Below are 18883 nucleotides of genomic sequence, written 5' to 3' on the forward strand. Positions count from 1 at the left end.
ATAGTACAAAATATTTACAACAAACATATATATATAGACTACATATGTATTTGTTCTAAACTTTTCATTCTATTCTTTTTCACTTATAGAATTATATATTCTTTATTCCTACATATTTCTACTATAAATTATCTTTAATTTTTAATTACAAAAATTAGACTTATTGTTTATTTGAACACATTCCGTGCAATGAACATGCTAAAATAAGAAAACGATGAAGCGCAACTCAGTTGATAAAACGTTTTTTCTCAAACCAATAGGTTAGGATTTTAAGTCATCATGAGAATAAATAGAGGATCACTGTTGATCTTTTTTTCAAAAAAAAGTAGATTAAATTGGTTTCCAAAAGTATAAAAATTTTAAGATAGAGAATCATTATTAATTTATAATTTGACACTTTGACTTGCTTTTTAGTGAAATAGCCGATTTAGAAAATTTGGCCGTCAATTTTTTTAATAATTTGACCTTTACCATTCTTGATGACATGTAAGTTACGAGATAAAAATGTACATATACAAAAGTTGAGGCTAAAATATAAATCAATTGAATTAAAGGAATTTGATTGTAACCACCCCATTAATTATTTCCTTAAATATTAATTCAAATTTATTTAAAAATTACCCTAAATTGTTATCACAACACTAACCCATCTTCTTTTATTTAAATTTTGTAAAATGATTTTATAAATTCATAAAAGTATTATTTAAATTTAGTTTATACTGTAAAATGATTGTATAAATTCATAAAAGTATTATTGTATGAAATCTGAAATCATAAATATATAAAATAAAAAAAATTATTAAAAAATATAAATCAAACAAAGGGAAAAAAATAACACATATACCGAATGAGAAACAATATTATTATTTCAAGTTCTAAAATCACAAATTTATACAATAACAATTTATTGTACCAATAAAACTCATATAACCAAATAAGTTTATAAACTAAAAATTGCACACAAATCACGTATCATTTAAATCACTTTTAGATCTATATTACAAAGATCAATCACAAACACATGTCAATAAAAATAATGTATAAATATATATTAGAATATGGCCAAATCGATCAAAATCATCAACAAAAATACAACAAAATAGCATAGAATATACAACCGATATCAAGATGCATGCATTTAGCCCGAAAAAAAAAATGGTTGCATACCCTAGTAGTATACCCTGCATCGCCTACTTCTCGTGTAGCTGCTACCACCCATACCATGTCCAAGAAAGACAAATGAATAAGAGTTGCCACCAACCTAATATTAATATTATGCACTACATGAAAAAATTATACATTCGACACTTCACAATAGTACATGAAGAAAAAGAAAAAAAATCACATAATTAAGCTCGACACATCAAAAAATACATCACTTCCACCATAAAGACCTGCAAGGAGAACAACATAAACAACACGATTGATGATCAACCATGATCAACCATTACAAGTAGCAGTATTAAAAGAAAAAAATAAGGTAAACAGAGCAGAAAAGCATACGCAGTTCACAGTTCACACACACAATTATTAAAGTTATAAAAATAAGAATTAAAATTTCCATCTTCGAAATCCCGCCATTGCAAAGTCAGAACACAAATGTGTGTATAAATACAAACGCTCAAAAATCAATAAAACAAAAGGAATATAATGAGAGCACATAGAAAAACGATTGAAATGACATAATTGGAGAGATCAAAAAAGGGGAGGAGAATCTCACGAAGCAATCGTCATCAATGGTGAAAATGTACTTCTTCTCAGAAACCATGTAGCCGAAGCAGCGGCAAGCGAATAGGTTAGTGGGTAAGTGGCAATGAATGTCATTAGTGGGTAGTTAATCATGAAAAAAATGAAGAGTCATAATATTAAAATTTAATAAATAATACCCCCTCCGTCCCAAGGAAGATGACCCCTTCCTTGGGCGGCACGGGATTTTATGCAGTAAATTTTTGTGTGTTAAGAGGAGAGAGTAAAGTAAGAGAGAAGGAATAAAGTAGAGTTAAAGGTGTTTCTATTTTAAGTAATGGGTCATCTTGGTTGGGACAAACCAAAAAGGAAAGTGGACCATCTTCAATGAGACGAAGGGAGTAGTAAGTATATTCAAAAAATCTTTTTTATACTATCAATGGCATTTATGTAATTATTCCAAAAACTCCCCTTTTATATATTTATAGATCAATTATAGATAGATTATTATGGCTAATAGACAAAGTATGGTGTATGTCATGTCGTATTTGGAGAGAGAAATATTTTATTTAGATGTTGGTTGAGAGAGGTCTCAATTATGAATACTTCTATATTTTAATTTTACAAATACTTCTTATTTATAAAAAGCATTACGCTTATTCCACATATTGAGAATTTTAATATTTTTTATCAAATAAAATCATATCCAAAACCCTAATCCAAAAAATATCCATCAATTACGTTCTTATTGGGTTACGTGAAATTGAATTTACTCCATCAATAAAATTGATATTATTTGTGGATGGCATGACCGCATGAGTTTTAATAAGAAATTGTTAAGGTAAGAGAGAAGAGGAGAAAACTGGCTAAGTATGAGAGAGTGAGAAAAAGTATGAGAGAAAAATTTTCTATTTCCAAAAATAAGATTATTTTTTGTGCATATTCCAAAATGGTAAAATTAGACTATTTTTCATGAATGAAGGGAGTATATAAGAATCATTTATACAAAATTTCTTTATAATAATCATAATACTTTCAAATTATTCCCGATTCTAACTATAAATTACATATTGTTAATAAGAAAATTTATGATAACGTCCATCTTATCCAGAAATGAAGAATAAGTTTACTAGTTGTTTACCCGTATGTAACTAAGCTAAGCAATAAAATCACCATGTATTATCTTCTTAGTGAATTTGATTAAAAAAACAAGCAGGAAGCAAATAAAAAACACAAGAGAAAGTAGAAAGCGAATGAAAAAAAAAGTAACGTTGTTAGATGGAATTTAACGGAATATATCAACTTGAAACATAAAGTAAACATTTTGTATATAAAATATGTAAATCTAAAGCTATTTATACTAAATTGAAACATTGGTGAAACTTCTTATATGTACTACTTAGGGCATTCACAATGGGACATCCTAAGCGATGCTCTATGCACCGTCACGTCAGCATTTTATCCTCCTTTCATGTCACTTGCAGTGGGGCGGACTATAGCCCGCCCTAAGCATTTTATCTATTATTTGAATATTTAAATACTTCAAAATTTGGAAAAACAACTTCATTTCATTAGAATTCAAACATTACAATACGAAATAAAAAAACTACAATTTCTCAACGGCGGCGGTTGCGGTTCCAAACTTCTTCAATCATGTCGGTCATGAGCTGAGTATGGTCTTGTTGGTAGCGCATTGAGGCCTGACGCTGTAGAACCGCACCGAAGCCCATCGGTAATCCTCGAGTGACAGGCGAGGTCGCCGTGCTAGAGCTAGATCCGGCTTCATCATCCACCCAATCGGTGACATGTCCACGTTCTTATTCGACTATCATGTTATGCATGATGATGCACGCATACATGACGTCGGCGATGACTTCCTTGTACCAGAAACGCGCCGGACCTTTCACGATTGTTGTAGGCCAACTGGCGGATCACAACCGTGCACTTCTGCAACGGCGTAAGTCCGGGTCTGCCAATCCCGTCTTCCCGATACTGGAAGTACTCATCACGTCCCTCCAACGTGTGCACAATGCGGAGAAAAAGATCTCGGCTCATTCTAAAACGTCGGTGAAAAACATTCGGCAAAATAATCTGTAAACAGACGTTCGTGCGCTACGTCGTGCTCGCGGGGGACATACGTCCGACGTCGTATCAGGCGAGGGACCCGCGCCACCGCTTCCGCCGCCTCCTCCTCCTCCGCCTACTCCCGCTGCATTTGTACTTTATACGAATCACAAATCAATATATATAAAACTCTACCTTTAATTTCGCATCACACAATTATCAAACATATTCTTTTATCAATACATATAACTATAAACTTTAAATATCATAAACAATTTGCACATCCATATGCATATGCCTCTTTGTTAATTTATTATTCTGTGACAAATCAAGTCTGGTATCTGCCCGAGATTTCTCTATGACCCGAAGGTCCCTCTGTAATTGGACTCATAGGTCCTTCTGTATTCGACCCGAAGGTCCCTCTGTATTGGACTCATAGGTCTCTCTATATTTGACCCGAAGATCTCTCTGTATTTGGACTCATAGGTCCCTCTATATTTGACCCGAAGGTCCCTCTATATTTTCAAATCCAGTGCAAGACTGTCACAGATCCTCTTTAATCGCGTGATTCATATAATTCCAATACCATATGTAAATTTCATCAGTTGCATCAATTTCATATCCATATCCCATTCAATCATCTATATTAAATAACATCACCATATCAAATTCACATCACAGATAACCATAAACAGTTTCATATCTATATGTATATGCCTCTTTGTTCAATTAATTATTATGTGATAAATCAAGCCTGGTATCTGCCCGGGATTCCTCTATGAACCGAAGGTCCCTCTGTAATTGGACTCATAGGTCCCTCTGTATTCGACCCGAAGGTTCCTCTGTATTGGACTCATAGGTCCCTCTGTATTTGGACTCATAGGTCCCTCTATATTTGACCCGAATGTCCCTCTATATTTTCAGATCCAGTGCAAGACTGTCACAGATCCTCTTTAATCATATGACTCATATAATTTTCAATATCATATATATAAAACATATTTATTACACCAATCACATACCCATATTATATTCCACCATTAATATCAGACAACACATAATCATATCATCTATACATCATATAATCTGATATTCACTCTAAGTCAATAAATATCAATCAACCACGTCACATATGTATAATTAAAATTGTGATTATACAAACCTGATTATAATTGACTATATAATCGAACACCAGATTCAGTAACACCGATCCTTACCAAAACTTTTCTTCTTTTCTCTTCGTTTCTTTTTCATCTTTTATTGAAGGTACATACATACTTGCTAGCTGATATTTTAATTCCCGGATACCTCTATTTTTCTTTCTTTTATTTCCTCCCTCTCCCTTCCTTCTTCTTTTTATCGTCTAACAGTACATATATATCCACACTTTTGAGTCGGCAACTATATTATTTATTTAAAGCCTTTTAAAATGATTTTCCACAATAAATATAATATAAATGGTACACACCCATGCAACGTAGAGATTAGTTGCATGAGATTAGTGGCTAAGTGGTCAACACGTATATGCAACACAATTATACTATGCATTACATTTATTTAAATATATATTTTTATCATTTTCTAAATGTTATCACAACTTTTAATAAATTCAATAAATTATTCCAATTTACTAGTATATAATACTACGTTCAAAGCTATACAAAAATCAAAATATATAAGAGATGTGATTTCAAATCTGTCGAGTTTCCATTTCACGTGTCCTCATTAGATTTTCATATATAAACAAAAATCTTGTAAATAGTTAAATATGTAACATATATGAATTATACACGCATGTGTATACAAAGCGACTCATATATTTTTACACTTAATATTACATAAAATTATATATGTATACATTTTTGGTCACGGATGTTACACATCGTCCGGCCCATCGTCCACAGTGGCGAACGATGTGACGGACGATGGGGTAACCTCCCCGCATCGTCCGCGGACGATTTATCGGACGCGGACGATGGTTAACCCATCATCTGCGATGCTATGCGACGTACGATGCATCGTCCGGCGCATCGTCCGCACCATTGCGGATGTCCTTAGTTACCCCTCAAAATTGATGATCTTCAAATTTGACATGAAAGTCACCTACTACATCCCTAACTATATATACCAACATGATAAGTGATGGTGTCGCCCATAGGGCAGCGCAATTGGCAACAGAAGGGTAGATCTTGCTGCAACGTTAAGTGATGGTGATGCCTGCAGGGGTAGCGCAGTTGGCAATGGAAGGGCAGATCTTGCTGCACGTTAAGTGATGGTGATGCCCGCAGGGGTAGCGCAGTTAGCAACGGAATGACAGATCTTGCTGCAATGAGTCTGGGTTCAAATCCCATTGCTGTCGTGTAGTTGTTTCCATCTCTCAGGCACAAGTGTGAGGCTGGATTACTGGGTACCCTGATTGAACTTGCTCACATGATGTCGGGCCGAAGTATAGGGGCCGCCAATACAACGAAATTGCCATTTTTTTTGCTGCAATGATAAGTGATGATGGGTCCCATCTAGGCCTGTAAATTCGGGTACCCACTGGTACCCAAAACCGAAAATTCGGGTACCCGAACCCGATATTTCAAAAATATCATACCCATTACCGGACCCGTATGTGAATTCGGATATCCTAATACCCGTTGCGGGTACCTGAACCTAACTAATCGGGTACCCATAAACCCGAAATTAGCGTATTTCAAATTTATTCTTTTATATAAATTATACCGTGATGAGAATAGAAATTAATAAAAATAACACAATAATAGTACTATTTATTGACTATTATTAAAAGTATAAACTTCAATTCAAATGCTTTAGCTTTCTCTAGATTATGATTCTATGACTATATATATATATATGTAGTACTATATAATAGACATTAGACAAATAGACACTACTTAATTTCAAAATAATTTTTTTTTTGGCATAAATCTACATGTGATTAAATAAATTTACCCTAAATTTTTACTACGGGCCATAGGCCCTATACTAAATAAAAATATTTATCACAAATACATAATTAATCGGGTATTAGTCGGGTATCCTAATACGGGTTTCGGGTACCCTAAACCCGAAAAATCATAACATTAACTACCCAAACCCATACCCGAACTCATAATTTTGGATTTCGGATACCCAAAACCCGTTGGGTATTGGATCGGAATCGGGTATACCCGAAACCCGCGGACTAAATTTGCAGGCCTAGTCCCATCACTGTGTTTAGTAGGAGATGAGTAAGAAATGAAGAAGTAACTAATCCTCAAATAAAATTTGGGTATAAAATTAGAGGTAACTGCTTTTAAAGTCACCAACTTTCCATGAATTCCAATTTTTCCCACAAACTTTAAAAAGTTCTTGTAATGTCACGAACTTTATTGTCGGTTGCCATTTTCCCATATCAGGTTTTTCGGTCTGATTCAAACTGTTCATTTCCTATTAAGACAATGTCCAAATTATTTTTTCTTACTATCGTTATATTCGTCTTTGAAATAGCTTCGTGTGGGTACCTTGTACGCTCAATCGGAACTCGGATGAAGAAGTTATGGTCATTTGATGAAGGCTGCGACCTTTGTGCGACCTTGTGCCATCATAATGGCCATAACTTCTCCATCTGAGTTCCGATTGAGGCGTACAAGGTACCCACGCGAAGCTACTTCAAAGACGAAGATAATGATAGTAAGATAAAAGAATTTGGACATTGTCTTAATAGGAAACAGACAGTTTGAATCAGACCGGAAAACCTGATATGGGAAAATGACAACCGACAATAAAATTCATGACATTACACGAACTTTTTAAAATTCATGGGAAAAACCAAAATTCATTGAAAGTTGGCGGCTTTAAAAGCAGTTACCCTATAAAATTATTATCAAAAGCAGAACAAAAAATACACGCATCCCCTTCCCCAAAATTTCCCTTATACAATATGCATTATGCATATTTTCTCTATCTATTAACTATGGAAATCATATCATATCTAGTAAAAGAAAAAAATAAAAAGAAGATTTTCACGAGACTTTCAGTTACCAAACAAGTCGAAGTTATTCCATATGCTTGCCTGAAGAATTTAGTATACATTTCAATAATATTTTTGGTTATCGAGCAACACTAAATTCCAAGGTTTTTCAATTAGGCAGTTCCCTTTTTTGATTTCGAAAAGCAGTAAAAGAGTTATTGAATTGCAGTATTTGCAAGGTGCATGCATATATACTTGTTTTTCAATTAGGTATATTGGATTGGATTGGATTGATACCCTACCCCCAAACTCACTCACCTCTCACGCTACTCTGAATCATCGTTTTTCTTAATTTGATTTGCAATTATTGTGTTCATCCATCCACAACTGTAGCTTGTTCCAGTTTCATCGCTGATTCCTTTAAGGTCAAAATTTCAGTCAAAATCTCAATTTCATACATAACCTACTTGAAATCGTCTTTTGTTTTGTTTGGAGAGGGCAGATGATGGTGGTGTTTGAATTAGTCGCGTGAATTGTGCTTGTTTTAGGAGGCGGTAGATGGACAGCAACAGTTGGCGGTCAGCGCAAGGGCAGGTTCCGATGCCCGGTCAGGTCATCGGCGGCGAAGCAGTGCCCGCCGCCGGTATGGAAGGCGGCGATTGGAGGAGTCAGCTGCAGCAGGATTCCAGACAGAGGATTGTAAACAAGATGTAACATTTCCAGTTTTTCCCCTTTATTATTTGGTGTTCTTGAGCTTGCCCCTTTTTGTTGGTTTATTAAGATTCTTTACATGCTTTCGAATCCCCTCCTGAATTTTTGTGTTGGTTGGGAATAGTGGACCAGCAGAGGTGTGCATTGCTAAAGAACATGTATGCTAGTTTATTAGTTAACTGCTGCTTTAGCTTGAATCCAATCACGGGTTGGTCAAGAGTAGTGCTACCAAAACCTGAAACAACAGTTTCTTCTCTTAAATGCTGCATGACCATGGCTTAGATGCCTGGTACATGTTTGACAAAACATGAGGTTTTAAATTGGTTGTCCGAAGGAAAAAACATGTTAATGGTCATTCATTCCTGTTCTCCCAAACTGGATTTACCCATTTGTTTGCCAGTAACAAACATTGCTTCTAAGTTTATGTGAAAAAGTTACAACAAATGTTGAAGGAGATTATGAGATCTGTATGGTCTATAACCTTCATAGAGTGTAGACAACACATGCTGGACCTCTCATATATTTGAACCGTTAAGGTTAATTTTGTGGTTTAGCTATCAGTATCTCAGGCTCTACAAAATTTGGCTGCATGCATATGCCAGTTTCGATATCAGTATTAGAAAAAAAATGAATTTTTTGTTCATCATAATTTATGGACATGGGCCATATGGGCAACCATGAAAACAGAAATGTTTTGTTGATTTTTGGATGTTTGAATCCTAAAGTTGATTTTGTCGTTTAGCTTGTGTAAGCAAAGATGAAAATATGGGTATGTTAGTTTTAACAAAATTTTGGTAAATATATCAATTTCAATGGGAATTTCAGGAAAAAGGTTTTTAATGAGTGACCCAAAAACTGAAATATTGGGGAACCTTTGAATACTTCAATTCTTGCTTCTAGGTGTTTCAGATATTATACTGTGTTACAACTTGGCAATTGTTAGTTGATGTGGCATGCCACTTGAGAAATAAAAGTTTAACCATAAACGTCTCATTTGTTAAGGCCCTTATTCATTTAAGTTCCATTGTTTAGATTGAACAATACTTTTTAAGGAGTCTCCTTGATTCTCTCTAATCCCATATCATGGGATTAGGTCATCTAATATACTGATAATATTGAGGATTAAATGTGAATTAGTAGGCAGCTGGAGCTAGAAAGTCAGTTAGATCTAGTTATCTGGTCCCTGTGGTCTGTGAAACGTTCAAGTGCAGATGAGAATCACGAGGAAGTAGACGTCTTATTTGTAATTCTGGTTCGAGATGCCAATTCTGTAGAGTGTGGTTTTTCTAAATAAAACAGATAATATTCACAAGCCTATGGTGCTTTTGCTATACATTTGGAGAATAGATTGATGGGGTAAGTCAATAGAAAACATTCAATATGTAGTTGTAATGCATTGAGTGCTGACCTTGAGAACTTCTGAAAGTCGAGTAAATTCCTTTTGATATGGACTTATGTTGGCCAATTTTTGTGAAGCTTGCCTTCTATTTTGAAATCATACTTTCTTACCTAAAGATCAGTACAAATGTATCTACATAAATAAACTTTCATTGCCAGCTCATGTCGTCAATTTCAGACTAACAATATGATGCTCAATTAATAGAATGGAGACTTTGAAAAGACATCTTCCTTTCTCTGGACAAGAGGGACTGCAGGAACTCAAGAAAATAGCCATCAGATTTGAGGAAAAAATATATACTGCAGCAACTAGCCAGGTATACATCTCACATGGTTTACCTTTTAGCTATTTAAAAGCCAATGTTGCAATTGACTGCTTGGTTTCCTTTTACTGAAATTTACTGTAACTTGGACCTTTCTCATTTGTTTACAGTCGGATTATTTAAGAAAAATATCTTTGAAGATGTTGACAATGGAGAACAAATCCCAGAATCCTATGGCGAATTCTCTTCAGTCTAATGCTGCAAGTAATAGCAAAAATCCTCAAGATCCTGGTAAAGGAACATCTGTTTCTATTTCTCCCCTGATAGTTTTTACATTTTTGCCCAATTTGTAATGTGAACTATCATGAATATTTCCTGAAAAATGCAAGTATCGAGAAAATATACCGAATATTTGGATATCTCAGACATTGCTTTACTTTTTGATGACTCTAATGGTATTTAGACTGTAGTACATTGTGCAGTAAGTCGGTAACTGTGTGGATTGAAACTCACCCAGCTATAGACATGTTAATTCTTATGACTCTTAGCCTTGTCAATTGGAGTATTTTTAAAAAATTATAATCTTGTCAAATATTAGTATCTTTGAAAAGTCAAATCAGTAGAAATAGTGGAATTGAGGATTACTTGTAATTTATCAAAAATTGTCTCAGACACTCGATTCGATGGTTTAAATCTAGCCTTTATAAACTTCTCTTGCCATCTCATCTTAAACATTATTTCTGGATTGTTCTTGACCCAAGTATTTCAGTCTTCAGTCATTAGAACTTCTGTTACCTTAACAGATGGGAATGAATAGTGTGTATATAACTTTGCAAAATATTTTAAACAAATTCCACCTTTAGAACCACGATGATCAAACTTATGACATAGATTCAGTGGGAAAAGTCAAATTTATTCAATTTAATCTATTATTGATGCATTAAGCATGGTTTAGATTGCTTGATTACATTAATCATAATTTACTAAAGCACTTAATCAGGCTAATATTGTTTGACAATTGAGTGCTGTCCGTCCTGAACTACATACCGGTGTAGATCTCGTCTCTTATGTTCAGTTCCTGTTCTCATAAGGTAGCCATTTTCAGTTGTCCTGGTACACTTGCTTCTCACTGAAGCACTGATACCTATACTCTGAATTGACATGTAATATAGCTCTCTATTGTTACTCAATAGAGTTGCTATAGCTTCTTAAAGATTGATGATTTTTCCCATAAGCGGATTTCATTATTCATCAATATAACATGCTTCCATACTCTTAACATTTGATATACTTGTCCTGATAAATCTGTCCTCTTTGTGTGCATCTTCGGCAGCTTCTCAAAGCATGCAGTCCCAAATGCAAAATCAGGTCCAGCAACTACCAATTCCAATGGTTTCTAATCAATCCCGGCAACAGATTTTATCCCAAAATATCCAGAATAACATCCCATCAACTGGAGTGCCGAATTCTGCTGGTTTGACACCTTCAATGCCCTCTGTTGGCGGCATGTCCCAGGGTACCATGCCCAATGTTTCTGTTCAGAATCCTAACATGCAAAACATGTCTAGTGTAACTCCGAATGCAGTAGGGAATTCAATGGGGCAAGGTGTGCCTGCTAATATGTATGCAAGCTCCCAGAGACAGATTATGGGTAGACAGCAGCAGGTTGTTTCACAGGATGGCCAACAGCAGTCTCAGAATTCACAGCAATATCTTTACAATCAGCAGCTGCAACAACAAATTTTGAAGCAGAAATATGGGCAGGGAGGTTTGCAACAATCTATGGTGCAGTCTCAGTTGCAGCAGCAGCAGCAGCAGCAACAGAACCTATTGCAGCCAAATCAGCTGCAATCCTCTCAGCCAGCTGTTATGCAATCTTCTTTGAGGCAAACATCAGCGTCATCGACACTTCAAAATCAACAGACATCTCTTCAGCAATCAAGTCAATCTATGCTTCAACAGCAACCACAACCAGTCCTCAGACAACAGCAGCAGCAACAACCACAACAACCTCCCGTCATGCATCAGCAGCAAAGTTCTATGTCACAGCACCCAATGCTCTCGAGTCAGCAGCAGCAGCAGCAGCAACAGCAACAGCAACAGCAGCCTAGTACCCAACAGCCAAGTCCTGCAAACATGCAACAAAATCAGATGATTGCCCAACAGAATAACATGATTGACACACAGCATCAGCAAAGAATCATGACTCAGCAGAACAACATCTCCAACATGCAGCAGCATCAGTCTATCAATCAACAAAATAACCTTCCAAACATGCATCAACAGCAGTCAAGTGGTCAGCAGAATAACCTCCCAAATATGCATCAACAACAATCAGGTGGTCAGGCAAATCTTTCTGGTTTCCAACAGCAGCAAATGGGTGGAATCCAACATGTTAACTCCAGCTTGCAATCAAATCAGCAACCTGTCCATATTCTACAACAATCTAAGCTTGCAGCTCAGCAGCAAATGCAGCAGAACATGGCAAACATGCTGCCTAACCAAGCTCAACCATCCCAGTCGCAGCCAATGCAGCAGCAGTTGATGTCACAGATCCAGTCACAGCCAGGGCAGCTGCAACAGCAAATGGGTTTGCAGCAACCGTCAAATACATTACCGAGAGACATGCAACAGAGAATTCAATCATCTGGTCCCATGCTTCAACAGCAAGCTACAATTGATCAGCAGAAACAGTTGTTGCAATCTTCGAGAGTCATGCCAGAGGTTCCATTGAGTAAGTTTTTACTCTTTATTCTTTAAAGATATCAGTTTTTCCTTTTTACCACTTCAGTCCTCTTTTTAAGTAGTACTACATAATTAGGCCATGTTCACATATAACATTTATTCTACTATCATTGTATTTACCGGAAATATTTTTCCAAATATATCTAAAGTGGTTGCTCTTAATTATGCAATAAAAAGGTCTTCTCGTCTCATTTGATGCTTTGTTAAGTAATTGTTTTATTGACTACTTTTAGGCTACTAATTTAAACTTTGTGAGCATTTGTGAAGTCTTTAGAAGTGTCTTGACTAGTAGACAGACTATGTCCGACCATCTCTCGAAAACCAGTTGCTTGATTGATGGATTATCAATCTATAGAAGATATCGTCTTGTATAACATATAGACAGGCTTAAGAGACAGAATATAAGTGATTTTGCCTCTGATTGAATAGTACTGGTTAGTACATAGCTTTTCGCTTGAGAAGATGATGAAACCGTTTGCAGTTTGTCTTTGTTGCTTCCACAATGTAATAATTTGGCATTACAGATGTACATTCATTCTTAGCAATTGATATGGATGCAATGCACATATTGAGATAGTAAGATTGTTCAGTCTCTAGTCATCATAAATTCCTCGCATGTGCTGTTGCTACCATCTGTTTGTAAGGTTTTGCTATTCTTATCTTTTCACCTAGCTAACCCATGATAACTGTAGCATCTTTAGATTCCTCCTCACAGACTGGGAATGCAAATGGAGGGGAATGGCAAGAGGAAATTTATCAAAAGGTATTGTTGGATGCAGTTTTTTCTGTTCTCAATCTAAAAGATTTTTTGAGGTGGTTAATCACATGGCATTCTCTACTGATTTACTAATTTGAACTGTTATGCTTCACCCGCTGTTCTTTCGTTGCAGATTAAATCCATGCATGAGCTGTATTACCCTGAACTCAATGACATGTACCAGAGAATGGCAGCCAAGCTGCAGCAGGTAAGTGGTTGGTTTACATAATCTCATATTTACCTTAAAAAGGGCTTAGATAATGGTGAAAAGCAAGGCAGTCAAGCTACATAATTTTATTACATCAGTCATGTGGTTCCCATGAAAATACGATGAAAATAAATTTCAATTTTGCACAACGCTCTTGTGATCCTTACCCAGATAGCACTGTTTCTTGATTTTGATTCTCTCTGATGTATATGTATCTACTCTGTTGCAGCATGATTCTCATCCTCAACAGCCTAAGAACGATCAACTTGACAAACTTAGATTTCTTAAGGTTATGTTAGAACGGCTAATTATGTTTCTGAGGACAAATAAGAATGACATTCAGGCCAATCTGAAGGAGAAGGTTGCTGGAGTTGAAAAACAGATTTTGAATCTTATTACCTCAAATAGGCCCAGGAAGCCTGGTTCTTCATTGCAAGGGCAGGTCACCCAGCCTCACATGCATGCCTTGCAACAACCTCAGCAACAACAGCCCCAAATGTCTCAAATGCACTCGAATGAAAGTCAAATGAATTCTCAGATGCAACCAATGAATATACAGGGTTCTATGATGCCTACACAGCAGAATAATATGACCAGTTTGCAGCATAATACCTTATCCTCTGGCTATGGTGTTTCAAATTCTCGTCAGAATATGCTGGATGGGCTGCCGCCTAGTTCAAATATTGATCCTGGGCAGGGAAATGTACTTAACCAGATGCAGCAACAAGGTTCCATGAACTCTCTACAACAAAATCCAGTGGGTGTCTCTCAACAGATGGCTAGCTCTATATCTTCACAAAATGGGCTGACATCACTCCAGTCAAATGTCAGTTCCTTGCAATCAAATTCCAATACTCTTCAGCCACAGCAAATAAAACAGGAGCAGCAAATGTTCTCATCCCAGCATCTAAAGCAGTTCCAGCAAAGGCAGATGCAGCAACAATATATGCCAAGGCAGCAGTTACTCCAGCAGCAGCAACAGCAACAGCAACAACAACAAATCTCTCAGCAGCAATTGGGACAGTTTCCTGGACAGCAAATGACGCAACTTAATCAAATGAATGACACAAATGATATGAAGACGAGACACCAGATGGGTGCAAAACCAGGAGTTCTTCAACAGCATAACTCTTCTGGACATCGAACTTCATATCATCACCAACAAATGAAGCCTGGAACACCTTTCTCCATGTCGTCGCAGAATGCTCTTCAGGCAACATCCCCGCAGATTGGTCATCATTCTTCTCCACAAATCGACCAGCAAAGTATCCCGACTTTGCATAACAAGGCTGTAACTCCACTGCAATCTGCAAACTCACCATTTGTTGCCCCATCTCCTTCGACTTCCATGGCTCCATCCCCGATGCCAGGCGACTCAGAGAAAATGAATTCTGGTATATCATCAATCTCAAATGCTGGAAATGGCATGCTTCATCCAACCACTGTAGTGTCAATGCCAAACCAGTCCCTTGCTATTGGAACTCCTGGGATATCTGCCTCACCTTTACTTGCAGAATTCCCCAGTCCTGATGTCACTCATGGAGTTGCACCAACCATTGTTTCCAGAAACTCTAATATTGTGGAACAACCAGTTGAACGGTTAATCAAAGTGGTATGGTAGAACTTGCATCACAATATATGGCAAACCAATTTAAAATCAGTTTTCTCTAAGGGTTTTGATACCTCTTCATTGCATCTTATCTTGTTATGCTTTGTTATTGCCTTTTTTTTGACAGGCGAAGTCTATCTCTCCCAAAGCTTTGAGTGCCTCTGTTAGTGACATTAGCTCTGTAGTTAGTATGGTGGACAGAATTGCAGGATCTGCTCCGGGTAATGGATCACGTGCTGCAGTAGGTGAAGATTTAGTTGCTATGACTAAATGCCGCTTGCAGGCCAGAAATTTCTTCACTCAAGATGGGCCGAGTGGTGCCAAGAAAATGAGACGTTATACTAGTGCAATGCCATGTAATGTTGTTTCATCTAGTGGGAGTGTTAATAATGATAACCTCAGACATTTAAATGGTAATGAATCTGATGGAGAATCTACTGGAGCATCGAATGTCAAAAGACCTAGAACTGAGGTATGTCGATTCTCAACTCTCTTCTATTTGGAGCAGCAGGTATTCAAGTATTACTTATTTATGCTGACCCTTCTAACAAACTTTCACAAGCTACTATGTTGATAAGCTCAGGGAATATTAAGCAACAATATGACTGAATGGTGCCAAAAATATGATGAAGTTCGGGTTGTAAATCACCGCTAGCATCTCACCCATCCCCTTTCTGTCAAACCCTAAAAAAAGAAAAGTTCTAGATCTGGGTTTCTTGGAAATGTAGAAGGACTAGAAATGTAGAAATAAAGGAAAGTTTCTTAGTTTCTTTAGAAAAAGAAAGTTCACTAGTCTTATATCATGGTTCCTTTAGAACTAGAAGTTCACTAAGCTTATATGTCATTGCTCGCCTTAATATATGATACTCCCTCCGTCCCTAAAAAATAGACAACATTTGAAATGGTACGGGTTTTAATGCACAATTGGTACACCTATTCTCCCAAGTGGTCATTTCCTCACACACCTTTCTTCCATTTCTATTCTCCCATCTATTCAATATTTTGTTCCATCTTTTTGTGGTATGGAACAGCTATCTTTTTCAGTGTAATGTTTATTAGTGTTTTTATGTAATGTGTTTTATGTTATTTTTGTAATGTTTTAGTTTTCAATTTTAATTGTGTTTTTACAAGAACAAGTCTTGGGCTAATTTTGGAGATTCACATCAAGATTGATTGCTATGATGCTATTTAAATTATTGTTTAAGCAATATCTCAATACTTGCTAAGCTATGTTGGTGCACTTGTACTTTATGACTTTGCAGGTTGCCTATTAGTTATTAACTTTAAAGATGAACTTTCATTATTGCAGGCTAACCATGCACTTGAAGAAGAGTTGCGGGATATAAATCAAAGGCTTATAGACACTGTTGTCTATATCAGTGAAGATGATGTTGATCCAACAGCAGTTGCTGCTGCTTCTGAGGGTGGAGAAGGAACTATCGTGAAGTGCTCTTTCAGTGCTGTTGCTCTTAGCCCTAATCTAAAGTCACAATATGCTTCTGCACAAATAGTGAGATTTTTGTTACTTTTTATCCTTACCACCTTTTCTCCTTTCTTTTACATACTTAGGTGCGTTTCACCAAATTGCAGTCTCCAATTCAACCTCTAAGGTTGCTGGTCCCAAACACTTATCCAAATTGCTCTCCTATACTTCTGGACAAGTTTCCAGCTGAAGTCAGGTGAGTTTATCTTCAAATTACTCCACATTAGTGTATCCTGCTTACTATGCTGGTATTCTGTTATTTCTTAAGTGGCTAGAACCCATAACTGGATTTGGAAGGCAGATTTATTTACCTTTATATTTATCTATTGAGAAGGCAGATAAAGGAAATTCAAATAAAAAAGGAATTCACAAGGGTACCAAATATTCAACCGATGCATCTAATATTTGTAAACAAACTATTCGCCAGACAACAAACATATGTTCTGTTGCAATCGGTCTTATTATTTTGAGTTTCCGAGGGAAAAGGTTACTACTAATAAGCTGTAAGGTACATACACTCGTTTCAAATGTGCATTCTCTTTGAAGCCTAATTTGAATGGATATATCATGCTTCGTACTTCGTAGTAGTGTAAGATGGAATGAATATAGAATAGCCAAGGACCATCCAACTAAGTGTGGTCTGATGCATTCCAATTCTCTCAGCTAAATGTTACTACTATAAAACTGGAAATGCTTATTGATGAAGAAAAAATCTTTCTTTTAATAACCCTCCGGGTGTTATTACTGTGAAATTTAGACTAGTTAATAAATTAAAGAGGAAATATAAAAATTAAGATTTTGGCTTCTACACATCAGCCTTGGACCACTTCCCTTTTTGTAGGTGAAATTACCTTCTCAGTTTGAAAATGGATGCATTAATCTTCTTTTTTGACTGTCTACAGTAAGGAATATGAAGATCTCTCCATAAAGGCCAAATCTAGATTTAGCATCTCCCTGCGAAGCCTTTCACAGCCAATGTCACTCGAGCACATAGCCAGAACTTGGGATAATTGTGCTCGTGCTGTTATTTCTGAGTTCGCCCAGAAAAGTGGTGGTGGAACCTTCAGCTCAAAATACGGAACATGGGATGACTGCCGGAGTGCAGCCTGAACGAATGGAATCTTGAGCCCAATGGGATGTGATACTCTTGCTGTAAAATGTAGCTTCGGCAAACTCTTGAGATGTGGGTTTGCTTCTGTAAAGACGATTGTCGAAATTCGTTCTGGTCATTCATGTATGAATAGTTGTGTATTATATGTGATGTATATTTTTGTGCTTACATGAAAAATGTTGTCTGGTTTTGAGAATGACAAAGAAGCGTTGGCTGATTCAGCAAGTGCATATGTATTGCCGGATGTTGAATAATTGTGTGTTGTCTGATCTACATCAGATTATATTTAATGAGTATATTCTTGAAATTATATGAAAAGGCAGTTATAATAGTTTTTTAACAATCCGACACATTGTATCTTTCTCCTGATTAGGATATTTGTATGTTTGTATCGTATTTTGAGGAATCTTAATTTTTATTCATTTGTTTCTGAATCTTTTTATTTACTATTTTAGCAGTATTTTGGTAAGACAAAATTGTGGCAAGGGGGGCTGGAAACAGTATGAAATGAGTTGGAAAACCAATTATGTTGTCTCAATCAACTATCACAATGATATTTTTTAAAAGAAAATGAGCATGTACAGCCGAAGATTTTGCTTAGCTTTTTTCGAAACAGCAATTGAAAATTCAAATATTTAATTTAATGAATGTCACTTTTATGTAGTACTACTATTATTATATGCTAGCAATTTGCAATCTGCCTAGCATTTAACTACAGCTTGTGAACCAAAACACAGACACAGTCACACAGCAGTATCTAAGCAAAAAAAATCCTTCGTCTGAAGATTGAATATACCTTTTTCAAGAATGGTATGCAGATCTTTTTTCTGTTCCATTAGTTTGGCATGAGTTTTCTCTATGATGAATATGATTACGGGCTCATGGCAAAA

At 36.2% G+C, this 18883-nt stretch overlaps 1 protein-coding gene across 6 annotated transcripts; it reads left to right on the top strand.

The window, feature by feature from the left end:
* Positions 1-7672: 7672 nt before the first annotated feature.
* LOC125191671 (mediator of RNA polymerase II transcription subunit 15a-like) lies at positions 7673-18247 on the top strand. 6 transcript variants are annotated; one of them, XM_089069512.1, is made up of 13 exons: positions 7674-7947; positions 8102-8133; positions 8257-8418; positions 10023-10134; positions 10251-10371; positions 11414-12814; positions 13518-13588; positions 13716-13790; positions 14020-15402; positions 15527-15871; positions 16709-16909; positions 16990-17078; positions 17785-18247. In XM_089069512.1, exons 3-13 carry the CDS (start codon positions 8267-8269, stop codon positions 17990-17992), a joined length of 4158 nt encoding a protein of 1385 aa, XP_088925638.1. In that variant the 5' UTR covers positions 7674-7947; positions 8102-8133; positions 8257-8266; the 3' UTR covers positions 17993-18247. The 6 variants fall into 6 exon arrangements, with proteins under 6 accessions (XP_047945030.2, XP_088925638.1, XP_088925637.1 ...); XM_048089073.2 differs by having other exon boundaries at positions 7673-8133; positions 13527-13588; XM_089069511.1 differs by having other exon boundaries at positions 7674-8133; positions 8267-8418.
* Positions 18248-18883: the final 636 nt, after the last annotated feature.

This window comes from Salvia hispanica, chromosome 4, assembly GCF_029641045.1.
Source record: "Salvia hispanica isolate PSC_SH4W2 chromosome 4, Shi_PSC_v1, whole genome shotgun sequence".
Lineage (NCBI taxonomy): Eukaryota > Viridiplantae > Streptophyta > Magnoliopsida > Lamiales > Lamiaceae > Salvia > Salvia hispanica.

Excerpts from the sequence above, each read along its gene's own strand:
- LOC125191671 (XM_089069511.1), top strand. The coding sequence starts at position 8,267 with ATGGACAGCAACAGTTGGCGGTCAGCGCAAGGGCAGGTTCCGATGCCC. Across the intron at positions 16,910-16,989 it reads AATATGCTTCTGCACAAATA|TCTCCAATTCAACCTCTAAG; the intron begins GTGAGATTTTTG and ends ACCAAATTGCAG. Across the intron at positions 17,079-17,784 it reads AAGTTTCCAGCTGAAGTCAG|TAAGGAATATGAAGATCTCT; the intron begins GTGAGTTTATCT and ends GACTGTCTACAG.